The following is a 13,273-nucleotide window of genomic DNA, read 5'->3' on the forward strand; positions in this document are numbered from 1 at the left end:
AGAACATATTTTATATTTTATTCCAAGTTGATTCTATTTTGTATATTTCTCGATAAAAAGAAAACGGGAATTGACACGTTTTGCAAAATTTTGTCGGTAACTGATGTTAGAATATTAGAAATACATTATCTGGAAAATGTGAAAAATATGATTGCAATATTATATTGCATTTTATATTATATGAAAAAGTCGACGCTTCATGCTTGAGCGTCAACAGTTTGATTGCAATCAAAATTAAATGTGTTGTTACAACTTTCAATCACCTTAAAGAGGCTTTTTTGGTGTTGGCTTTAACCAACAAAATATTCATAATTAAACATAGGATGTGTATATGAAAAATCTTTACACACTCTTTGCTCAAATTTAAACATGATTTAATTTTTATCTATATATAAATTTGTGCAAATATTTGGACATTTTTAAGTTTTGATATTTATTATATTGAATTTGCTAATTTTGATCAAATGTCATAAAAATTGGTGAAGAGTAGAGCGTGACCTTTCTTTGCGAGTTAAAATTTAAAAATTAAAATAAAATTCACCATAGTATACATTCTTCCGCTAATTTCAACTATTTCTTAAAGCTACGGATAGTGATTATGGTTTGAAAAGGATTAAAAAGAAGACAATGATCGCGTTCTCTCATCGTACATTTATTCATCGGTTATCAGCATATTACAGCACACGTTACATGACACCAAACGTCTAAGTTGTACTCGATTAGCGCTAACGATTACTCACTCTCAGCCACATTTGCATAAAATAGTCCCATTACGAAATTCTCACTGCTGCTTTCTTTGCGGCGATATTTACAGAATACTTTGCGTGTACAATTACACTTTTAGACAGCCTCTCGTAAAAAGAGAACGCACTTATGGAGCGTGTCGAAAGGTTGTTCTGTGCATGGATCGAACGTTAGATTTCGTGCGAGAGTAGCGTGAACGTGCTCGAAGAAATCGTTAGAGATATCGGTGATCGCCATCGTAGATATTTTATCGGTTCGGTTCTACGGGCGCAGGACGGAAGGATCGTTTATCGTCTGTCGTTAGTTCAACGTACTACTCTCGATCGAACTGATGTCGGTTAAATTAGAATTAGGACGTGAGGGCGTCTGGACTCTTATCTCACGAGAATCGCTTTACGACAACTGAAGACGCGACATAAAAAGAAATTCTATGAGATAAAGGAAAATAATTTTAGGGGGAACTATTTCGCTAGAGAAGTTCTACTTGTTTCGAGAAAAAAAAAAACCTCCGAAGAAGAGTATGGAAAAAATATCTCTCTTCATTTTGTACATTGTTTGTTACACTTATATGCTCGTGTAAAGATCGCGGTATACAAGAATTTTTATATGAAAACACAATTTTGTTGGGGATAAAAAAAATTCACGGTTCATTCACGCGAAGTATTTAGTTATTACGTTAAAACGTACGTCGCTGTGAAATAGCATTAACTTTTTTAAGTGCTTAACTCGTTGATCTTGATAATGTCAATCTCGATCGCACTGCACCGAAGAAAAATTTCTTTCGCCAAGAATTAATATGCATGCGAGCTGATCGTAACTTTTTAATTTAAGATTTTTCTCCGATGTCTCTCTCTCCCGGTAGTATTAAATCACGTTACCTCAACGTATTTGAATACTTTCTAAAGTGGCGAATAAAGCGACGGACCCTTGGCCTCTCAGACGATTATACTGTCCTGCGGATTGATTAATCGTACAAAACTCGCGGCTACGAGAAAAATCACTTTAGAACGACGTTACACCATTTTATCAATTAAGTTCGATATATAGCGTCGATCTTTCGACGGATTTATCAAATGTGCGGAAAAGCGGCACACGCGTTGCTTTACAAATACTTTTTAAGCTCTTTCTTCGTAATCGTGAAATATCGACGACGAACTTTTTCTTTTTGTTAATATTGTGCAAACACATGTCTACTGGGCGAATTCCGACATTGTCGACGGAAATCTATCGACAAATCGATCGTAATTGCTTTTCGTGAGACGCTTTGTACTTGTTCCCGGTTACGATAACGTTCTGGTCTTGCTAATAACGTCCCTCTAATTGCCGTCATAGTCGTGCGGCGGTGCGTGATGATGCATATGGATGTGTGGAGGCAGTTCGACTACGGGTACAGCCAGGCTGCTTCTCTGTAACACAATTACATAATGATTACATGTGTGTATGTGTGTATGTAAATTGTATCAGTTGCATAGGTAACGCCTGTATGAAATTTACGGAAATCGGAATGTCAAGATGATATTGCAAAGAATATCAGAGGTTTTATACATTATTTTATTAATGTCTCGAATTTTAAATGACTACTTCCAAGTTATTTTATTTTATTATTTCAATTCAATTTTTTAAAGCATATTTAATCCGCAAAACGTTACTTTCCGATGCCCTCTTCTTCCTCCTGTTGTGTTATACTCTCTTAATAATCTTCGATAAATTTTCGAAGCTTCGAGAAGCACATGTTCTAATTTCCTCCGACTCCTCCGTCATTTTGAAATAGTCATTGAATTCCGTCAATATTTTTATCTCTCTAGTAAATTTTCTATATTGTACTACCGAATTATTCGTAAGGAGAAATGAAGAGATAATAAATTTCGTGCCCGTCGTGACGCTCGGGGAAATAAATCCGCTTGTCGGATACATGTTAATTAAAGAACATTTGAATGCAATTGTAAGTTTAATGAACGTGAGCGTATAAAAAGGTCGGTGAATATAAATTAGAAGTGAATAATATGGCAGAAAGTGAAACTTTTCTCCGGAATAAAATTATGATGTGTAAAATTGATTTCGGGTAAAAGTTAAGGACATCGGTTTGAGAAGTGATAATTCAAGAACTTCATCACAGGCTCTTAGGTAGTATTTATAATCCAATCTTATAGAGATTATTTTAAGCTTGATCTTAATTAATCTTTTAATTAAAAGATTTCATCCAGCCAATAAAATGTATGATAGCTTGAGACTGCATTTAAGACGATATTAAAAATAAGATCGGATTATAAATATCTTGGATTTCTATTTGTAGTTTTTCTTGAATCATCTGAAAAACGTGTCACGTTTGATAACTTTTTAGCTTGTGGATTTTTAGTTACATTGCGAATTTTCGTGACAAGTAAAATTGCAGAGAAATTTTCGTGAATAATTATGAACGTTATGTTTTCTTACATATTTTAGATATGAATAGTCTAGATACATTTTTACTTACAAAAGATACCTACTTTGCAGTCTTGATTAGAAAAACAATGAGCTTTATTTAATTTGCGTTGAAATGCAAATGAAAAATAAGCTTGTAGATTAATAATGGGGGACGGGACGAGACAGCCGTTACCTGGGATCTCATTCCGTTTACGGGGGTGGCAGTGGGATTGTCCGGCGGATAGCCGATCACGTGCGTAGAACATTTGTCGCAAGTACGCCGCCGTCGAGACGACGCGCGGCAACGTAAGGCGCGGCAGAGCTCGCGTGCCATCTCCGAGCAGAGCGACTCTTGTTGATTCGGTTGCTGCTGATGTTGCTGTTGGCACTGTTGTTGTTGCTGCTGCTGCTGCTGCTGTTGCACAACCTGAGAAATTCCCTGAAGGGAACCGGAGGTAGGCGTCGACGGGACTGGAGGCCTTTGCTACATCAGCAGTTCATAACGACATTAGCATTACTCGCGTGTTAATGATGCGATTATTTAAAATAAAATTTAAAATACGCATATTAAAATATTATACGGAAAATGTTCTAAAATTAGCAAGAATTAAATGGTACATTTAACTTTGTTTCGTGAATTTTTTTCAAAGCAGAATTATTATGAATTATTGAAGAGATATAAAAGCGAAGATAAGCGAAGTAATAAATAATTAATTTTCAACGTGAAGAAGCGAAGTAGGAATTTCTTTCTTTAAATAAAATTATGTAACTTCAAGCTTTTCAAAATATTAAATTTTAAAATAAAAAAGATTTTGACTTTTTCAGATATACTTGCTATAGCAAGAATTAATTAATATATTATAAATTTTTATTTTTTGCTAATACTAGGACATCTCTTGTATCATGACGTATGGTAGAAAATTATCAGCGATATCTTTGTGACACCCGCGTACGTGTTATTTAAACGTAAAGTTTTAGAAAGCGCGGTTCTTGTTAAAGCAAACAAATTCCTAAAAAACTTTCTCGCTGGCAAAACGGACCTTTTTTCGCAACTGTGTTTGGGATGCTTGCAGTCGAGCGGCATGCTTCAATGGACGATGAGCTCATGCTGATACGGTGAAATCCATGATGTAGCGATGAAACAAAGTTCAAAAAATGTATCATGCAATGCTTACGCATACAGTCACACATGCACACATATCTCTCAAAGTTGATAAAATTTATTAAAGTTCTAATAATTAGCAAACACAAACCGATGAAAAGTGATTTGAGAATTAAATGCGATCGGTCGCCCTTGATGAAAATTTGAATATCGGTGAACAGAATCGTGCAACGTCAACGTGCTGATGATTTACTGAAATTAATTTCAGCATTTGGCTTTCGACGCACTTACCCGTTCCGCCGGTGCATTCCTTCTGGAATTGTAGCAAAATTCGAAAATCGCTATGAGTACGGCGAATGCCAGGCCGCACAACAAAACCACGAAAACTCCTCCTAGATATAGAGCACGCGGATTTTCAAATAAATATATAAGACATTGATAAATAATTTTAGGAAGAATGGTTCTGCTGAAGTGTTAAAAAAAATTTAGCTGATACAGTTCTGGAAATAATTTTGTTGGACCATCAAAATTATTGTGTACACTTGTAAAGGTAGCTAAAATGTCAAAAAATTTTGTATTTTTTAGTTTATCATGTTTGAACGTCTTACACAATTATTTTCAGATTTATATCCAGTTAAATTTTTAGATACTTTAGTAAAACCGTTCTTTCCATGTAAAAAAAAGAATAGTTTTTTAAATGTATAAATTAAATAAGTAAATTAAAACAATTTAGAATGTACAAATTGCACGCATGCAAAAATCAAATAATCCTTCAAAGGATTTTATTGAAGGACGTGTATTTAAATTTAGATTAGGAATCTCGTTTTACGATTTATTTTCATTAAAATTACACTTGTTTCAAGATTCTCCTTTTTATAAGAATAATAAACCAAAAAAGATAATGAGAAATGTTTGCAACTATAAAAGGGAACTTCTGTGTTGTGACTTTACCGAAGAAACTCATGGTGTGTATAATTCAGAGTTTACACGCTATTCTCTGAGAAAGACGCTCACCTATGTTGTCGACGCCTAGAGAGTTGGCTTTATTCTCCTTTCCCTTTTCCGTTCTAATGCAAGTATCCCCGGGACTCTTCCACCATTTGTCATACAGGATCTGAATTTCGCCTTTCTCTTGCAATTCCAGAATTGCTAGAGATATCTTATCTCGCCAGGGTGAGCCTGTGGAATTATTCGGAAATTTTAAGCGCTACACTGAGAAAAAGGTATTGTTGATTTGATAAAATTTTCAAACTAAATTAAAATTTTGTCAGTTTATTCAAGAGTTTATGCGTTTAACTTAAATGCAAAAATTTCAATTCAAATATTTATATACTTCATTAAAATATATAAATACTTGAATAGACAAAATTTAACTTAGTTGGAATATTTAGTCAAATTAACATTTTTTTCTTAGTGTATTAAGTAAACATTTTGATACTGATAAATAAATGATAAATAACGGTTTAAATCTAAACATTTTTTATTTTTCAGTTACACATTGTTCATCTTTTAAAAAAATATTGAAATTGTTTCTTTCATAATAACCGTGTTATTCGATAAGTTTTACAAATTGGACTGTGCAAAATATATAGAGACTTGAAATAAAAATAGATATTGCTCAGCGTAATAGTGTACCCATAGGCGTAGCGATTCCATATCCCTTAGTGTCCAGCAGACCACCAATTTGTGTGAGATTACAATCCCTCTGGACAATGTAATCCAGCATGGTCGACTCCATTAGAAAGGCATAATCGCCTTGAAGAACTCTCTGGATACCCTCTTCGTACGTTGAAACGAACACTGATGGCTTCTTATTCTCCATGAATCTCCACATCTTTTTGTACGTCTCGATCATTGAATCCTTAAATTGAGATTAGAGAAACGTAGAAAATTCAATTTTATTATCGTCATTAATTCAATACCATGATAACCGGTGTTTAGCAACATTCTGGATTATAAATTTCGCATATTGATAAATATTATTTTGTAATTAATTGCCAACAGGAAAATTTCGATAAACTGTCGCAAAAGATGCGATATGATTAAAACTCTAACCCCACGTGAGCGGAATAATTGCAAAATAATTATTTTCATATCGCTTGCGCGGCTGAATCGCGTGCAATCGTTACCTGGTTATTAACAGACCATAAATTGGACATAAATTCGTGTAGGGATATTAACACAGTATTACAAGGCTGCATTTACATATAACCTGAATAAGTTCTCGCCATTAAAAAAACACTTTATTATTTTTATATTTATATTAATATGCTAGTTAATTTATACGACAGTGTGAAAGGGAAAGTATTTTTACAGAATAACATTATAGAGATGTTAGAATAGAGATGTTAGAATATTTTACTTTAATAGGAGAGAGTATTACTTTACTAGCAGATTTCACACGGAAATAAATAATAAAATATTAATCACCCTGAAAAAAGTCATCGTGCTTCCGCTATCGAGAGTTCCGTACGTGATGTCCGTCTGACTAGCGAGATCTTCGGCGTTCTCTATCGGCGTGATCATTCTTTCCACCGTAAGGAAAGCTGCTAAATTCGCGGTGTATGACGCAATAATGATGAGGGTGAAGAACCACCATATGCCACCCACGATACGCGTGCTCGTAGCCTGATAAAGTATTAATTTTAGTATTAATTTTACCATCAAGCAATAATGTGCATGTGTATTGTAAAGTTGAATTGCTTAACGGTGATCTTAATTGTCATGATATTATATTATTATGGCACCGTCTTGTAATTTGATAGCAAAGTGTCTAGCTCCTCGTAATAACGCCTTCAAATTGTAGTAACGTTAATTCCTTATTATGATGAAAATACTCCGATACTTCTTTTTATGTTCTTAATATATCTTTCAGACATTCTACGGATTTACGTGTTTCATTTCCTTGAATAGATTCTTGAATAAATTCTCAGCTTTGAAAACTAATTCGAAAGCTGAAGCCGGCAAATGAAAGGCGGAGATTTCTCAAGTAGGAACGTTCGCTTTCTTTGCTGAGAAAATTGCGAAGCATTATCGCGGAAGTATTTGATAATAAAATATATCGAACAATCACTTTTTAAATAGAGGTACACAGTACGTGTAATTAGAATAGAAATTTAGTTATAAATAATAAAATTAATGTTGGAAGATATATACAATGTTTATAATACTATGAGAATTGCTGAAATGTTAGCGTTTCAAGATTATTCGTGTTATTTCGATTAATATCAAATGACTTGAACTATATAATACTATTAGCCTATGACGATCTAATGGACGCTTAAAACAAAGGAGTTATTTCATGAATTATATATATTATATATTACATTGCAGATGAAAACGATATTAATAAGTTTGTATATGAGAAGCGATAATTAAAATTAATAATGATTAATACAATATAATATCCTTACAATTCGTGCATAATGACAGAATAATATTAAGGAAACTCATCGTATGCAAACGCAAACCTTGGGGTTTAGATCGCTGCCCTGTTGCATGAGGGTTCCGATGGTGAACCAGAAACTGTTCGCTAAGGAGAACTGATTCTCGACGATTTCCGGCCCGGGATGACACGGGTGGGGATTATTCCATTCGTAGGGGCTAAATCGCGACACGACAAACATCGTTACCGACACCAAAACGTACGCCGCCAGAACGTATAGCCAGATCTCGATCGCTAATGGATTCATGAAGGAAAAAAGCCGTGCCTGGTGACTGGTCGGTACCTGTAAGAAATTAAAGCTTTTGACATCTTGTCGTTGGTCGATGCTCAAAATTCTATTCAAAAAGTTTTAAATATTTAAATAATTATTTTATATACCTAATGCAGAGCATTCACACGCGCAGAACATGTATTATTTTCACGCGCCAAAAATTTATTGAACGACTATCATCGAAATAGAAAATTTAATAACCGCATTAATAACTAGATAATTAAATTACCCCAAAATTTATCATTGAACATTTTCATTCACAGCTTGTTTTACTATTCAGTCAGTATTTATTTTAATGAACAAATGCACTTCACTCGTTGTCACGCATAAAAGGAGAGAAAGAATATATGAAAGGTGTAATAAGCGTTATTAATTCTGTGTAATTCTAGAGCGATATGTATAATGATGAAGGAATTTTACACGGATAATTTAACAATTCTTATTAGCTATCTTAATTAATATTAAACGTAATATCATGAAATCGATTACTTTGCTTAATATAATATCCTGAATTTACCTTGCTCATATTCATATTATTCCAGTTATCGTTGAGGCTTTTATAGTTGCATTATATTTGAACATTAAACCGGTAAAATACAATAAAGAAAAAAACCAGATAAATTCGTAGACTATTAAACCATCGAATTGTCAATACATGCATATTAATTGATGTCGATCTGGATGATTTTTTATTCACGTTATATCTTGATAATTACTAAATGCCTGGCGTTGAATTTTTCGTTTTTTCACTGATAATCTTTGCGCAAGTGGAACTGACTGATCTAAAATTTAACGCTCTTAATAGCAAATGTTGATTCCGAGGAAATGAAAAAACAACGTAGTAGAAAGCATCTACCGATGAAAATAAATAACAAGATCATTGTAAAAGTACCGAAATAATCGACTATTGTAAAAATAAACATCCGTGAAGAATTCATAATCCATAAAGAATTCACAATGTTAGCGATTAATGAATTGCATTAGAATATTTCGTATTCGGCAATTTGAGTCGTGATAGATCGTAAGCATAACGGCTGTGTGGAATTTCAATGGATAAATGATGGGATGATTAAAGGATAGCTTTGGCAATAGAAGCATCTACCGGCTGCAACATTAATTGCAATTAAATGATCGCCTTACATTAATTAGAAAGCGCACTTGCGCCGGTCAATGTCCGCGCGTTTTCTGTCGCTCTTATATCTATCGGAGGAAAATTCCGTTTAAGCGAAAACGAGTCTTCAGTCTACATTGAAAGGCAAGCTATCATCCTCAACGTGGCGAGAGAGCCTTCGCCGCTTTAATTAATTTATGAGGGGCCCACTTATCGGATTTCTCACGCCTCGCCGTTTCGGTGGATATGTAATCGTGTAGTGAATTATTCCGCAGGATAAGAAATTTGTTCGATCTACTTTCGATTATAATTATTTGTAAACAATCAATTTACCATCTTATCGTCGCGTATCACAATCTATTTTAATTAATATTAGTATTAATATTGATCTTTCAACAAGTACCTAGAAACCTTCTAAGGACTCTGTCAAGTGTAATACGTAGTTTATAATTAATCCTGCAACGAATCGCGATGAAAGATTACCACGTCACTGCCGCTTGACAGCATAATGGTGATTTGCTTAATTATCTTCATTATGCAGTTGGCTTGTGCCATCGGGAACTAAGGCGAACAATTTCGTGCCAAGTTTAAGCATTGGCGTTGTGGGAAGATCCTCAAGATAATGGCATTGTATTTATTTCTATTAGTATTCTATCTGTATTTATTTCTATCATCACTATCATTAATTATAATTGACATTTTAAAGTGCTGATTCTTTAACTTTAATATAAAAAAGAGAAAAAATTAATAATGATGAAAATCGGAAATGGCCGTTCTGTAAATTTTGGCGGTCCAAACGTCCAATTGGACCTGCCGCGGTAAATTGAGGAATTAGAGATGAACGGCAGGAACGACCCTGATACAAACCGTCTCGTTGTCGACCGTGCCGTCGTCGCGAAAATTTTATTATAAAAGCTCGAGAAATTAACTTCTCCGTCGGTATCGTTACCTCGTGCAATGCCATTATTAACTCTGGAGTAAGCGAATTCCGCCGCTGTTCGTTACAGTATAAAGTGCAGCTGCCTGAGAGAGAGAGAGAGAGAGAGAGAGGGGGGGGGGGAGTGGTGGAGGGGAGAGAAAGGGAAGTTAACTCCAGCATCTCGAATTATTTAGCGTGAATCGAAACTTGGGGAAATTCCGTTAGTACTTAAATCGATCGAATAGAATCTGCGAATCGGAAGAAACTTCCGGCACGAGACACTGCAAGAATAATTAAAGCTTCACGAGTGACAAGGTAAAATTCGTGGGAAGAGGGCAGCAGAGATGGATATAGGAAAAGAGCGATGCGGAAAGAGAGAAAGGAAAAAGGGAGAGAATGGAAAGAGGAAAAAAGTGACTGATGAAGAAACGACTCGTTCGATAAATATTTAATTAATCGGTTCAATAATTCGACGCGTCAGCCGATCGATGATACATTTAGATTATTAAACCGCTTGCGCGTACCAATCACTTGCGTGAGCGGTTCTAATTAGTCTGCTTCTCCCAACTGCGATCTTGCAACACATGCTGTATCGTATTATACGCGGGAACATGCACGTTAGTACACGTCAATGCATCGTCAACCGTCACGATATTACTACGTAATAGCGTACGTCTTGCAACAGAGTCGAATTAATGAAGACTAAATTTACGAACTCTAAATGATTTTTTTCGGCATTTTGTATACATTGCATTTTTAAAGACGAATTATAATAATAATATGCATATAATGTATTTTTTCGGCAAATGACTTTATTTTCAATAACATGAACTTTATTGCTTTTTATTTCTAATACGCGAAGTTGGGAAGTTGTAGTTATTCTAAAAGACATTTATTTACTATATTATATATAAACGTTTATTCGTAACATATAAGCGATATGGATCTGATTTTCATTTAGAACGCGACGTTCGATAATTAGTCTGACCACTACAGTATTATACTACTGCGATGCGCGCGCGCATGTACATAGTCGACAATAGCCTCTTGTATAAGCAAGTGATATTTACACCCATCTATTAATTGGCTATTCTAAAGCAAAATGTGGAGACCTTACGCGAACGTGACCATTACCAGTGGTGTGGTTCACGGGCAAGTAGATAAGAACTAGTTATGGTCAGCCAGCGCCGAAAATCGGACCGAATTACAGTCGTATGGAGTATAGCGGGCCCTACCCATTACTGACGGCATTAACTCAGATAAAATTATCTCGCGCGGTTAGAATTACCTCGCTCACGTTTTTACTGGCGTTTTTATCGCGCACAGTTAAGGAAACGGGTAAACAGGAAAACAAGGGAAAATATCGACAGAGAGATATTATTCAACGATGCGAAACTTTTCATCGACGTTGCGTTGATTCTTGGGATATGGGCGCACATACTCGTCGACTGCCAAATAAAAATGGTCTAACAACAACAGATGGAGTATACGACGGTAAAAAAAAAGCAAATAAGAATAACAGATGCGCCGCTCGGAAAAATATACGGGACAGTGGACCAGGGCATGGAAGGGAAAGATCAACAAAGCTGGATCCGCCTCGGCAACAATGCGGTGGAACGTGGACGAAACGAAATAAAAATATGAGCTATCAGGGTAACGCCATTTCGCGTGTGAACAGGGAGATTAAGGGGGAGGCTTATACAGCGCACGGCTTTTAATGCTCCAGAGCTCTGGGCGCAATTGCTACCTTGTAACGTAATAAATTCTCGCGTTCAACTCGCGCTTTCGGTCGGGCGTGGGCGAGATTACCGCACGGTGAGATTACCGCACCCCGGCTCTTACTTACCTTGAAGAGGATTGAGATGCCCAGATTCATGAACGGCTTCGTGAAGTCGATCACGCTCTCGCGCGCGTAGTTGATTGTCATCGAGCCGACAGCAAGATCAGCCTTCTGCGAAATGAGAGAAGATAAATGAGAGAGGATACAGAATAGGAAGATCGAAGACAAAGACGCGGTGTGTTAATTGAAATTTATTTTCATTTCCCATCTCAAGTTCGGCCGAGCCGTTTCGATTCCGTCCACGTGGCCGCGTTTGGCAGGTGCTCGAGATTATTTGGACACGCGCGGCAAATGGGAACAGCTGACTTGGCAATAGCCGGCGATGAGCGCGAAACGTCGCCGTTCCCGATTCAATGAAGCTACCCCCTTCCCTCCCCTCCCTGAAAAAAGAGCTTAGCAGCGTGCGTACTTTCGCCGTATCTAACTGCTTCTTCAGCGTCTGCGAGAGCAGCCGCGCGCGATGCCGCACACATACACCGCGAAGCGGCTGCAGTCCCTCGAGATTTATTTCCGGCTTGCGCTGCACACGGCGGGGGATGTGCGCGCGTATATCGTCCTGGCTGGAAATCCGCCCGATAGGGAAATCCCCTGTCTTTTCTTCACCCGCCCGTGCTCCGTCTCTCTATGTATTCGTACGATATGTTACAAATTTTCTGTAAGCGCCGTAATGTTCACGTTACATGAGAATTCTATTGCGCAAAATGCAATTTATGTATTTTGTACTCTGCACTAGCAAGTGCCGATTTACATCACGAAATGATGTGTAATATCTGTGTAATACATTTCACATATTAATTTCGAAAAGTGACAGGACTGGATTTCTAATTAAAAATGGATAAAAATATTTCGACACATTCCTTTTACACAGTATATAATACTTTTCGTACAGTTTTGCTAAAGTATCTTAAAACTTAATTAGATACAGATAAAAATAATTATTTAAAAAAGTTAGAGCAATGTTGCAAAAGAATTTTATTCATTTCGCATTTCGATAATTTTATTCTGTGTTTCGCAATTTTTTTGTGAAAGGAAATACTTTCGTGATTTGATTACGAATGAAAAGCGATTAAAGCGTCATTATTATTGATTCCAACAATGCGATACAGTAACACCAGATTTCACTTTTATCTCTTCACGCGAAAGCTCGATACTTTATACGTGTATTACTGTGTATTACGGTTGTCGATAGTTAAACCGTGAATGGGAAATGCTCAGCGATACATCTCACGTACAACGGACAGCCGAATCGGCATCGACATCGACGTGTCGCACAAAACGATACCCCGGGTTCATCCCGTGAAAGATATTTCGGACTGGCGGCGTCACTAATTCGCGCGTGATTTACGCCGCGTCCCGCGCGACCCCGTGGATGACGATCGCAGTAATTTGTTGTTGCGTGTTCTCGCGCGATGACAGCATGGCGCCATTGCGGATTCCG

The 13,273-nt window shown here is 36.4% G+C and overlaps 1 protein-coding gene and 1 long non-coding RNA gene across 5 annotated transcripts in view; one reads left to right on the forward strand and one right to left on the reverse strand.

The window, feature by feature from the left end:
• LOC114254302 overlaps positions 1–13,273 on the forward strand; it is a 137,319-nt gene that overhangs the window by 1,040 nt on the left and 123,006 nt on the right. The gene's annotated exons all lie outside the window — the stretch shown is intronic.
• LOC105840633 (glutamate receptor ionotropic, kainate 2) overlaps positions 632–13,273 on the reverse strand; it is a 113,923-nt gene continuing 101,281 nt past the window's right edge. For all 4 annotated transcript variants that reach the window (XM_012687623.3, XM_012687620.3, XM_012687621.3 and 1 more), the window contains 8 exons: positions 11,842–11,946; positions 7,720–7,977; positions 6,680–6,877; positions 5,885–6,110; positions 5,264–5,428; positions 4,541–4,641; positions 3,341–3,631; positions 632–2,150 (listed from right to left, as the gene is read on the reverse strand). In XM_012687623.3, the coding sequence (XP_012543077.1) occupies positions 2,061–2,150; positions 3,341–3,631; positions 4,541–4,641; positions 5,264–5,428; positions 5,885–6,110; positions 6,680–6,877; positions 7,720–7,977; positions 11,842–11,946 (1,434 nt within the window). In that variant the 3' untranslated portion in view covers positions 632–2,060. The remainder of the gene's footprint in view (positions 2,151–3,340; positions 3,632–4,540; positions 4,642–5,263; positions 5,429–5,884; positions 6,111–6,679; positions 6,878–7,719; positions 7,978–11,841; positions 11,947–13,273) is intronic.

This window comes from Monomorium pharaonis, chromosome 8 (genome assembly GCF_013373865.1).
Source record: "Monomorium pharaonis isolate MP-MQ-018 chromosome 8, ASM1337386v2, whole genome shotgun sequence".
Lineage (NCBI taxonomy): Eukaryota > Metazoa > Arthropoda > Insecta > Hymenoptera > Formicidae > Monomorium > Monomorium pharaonis.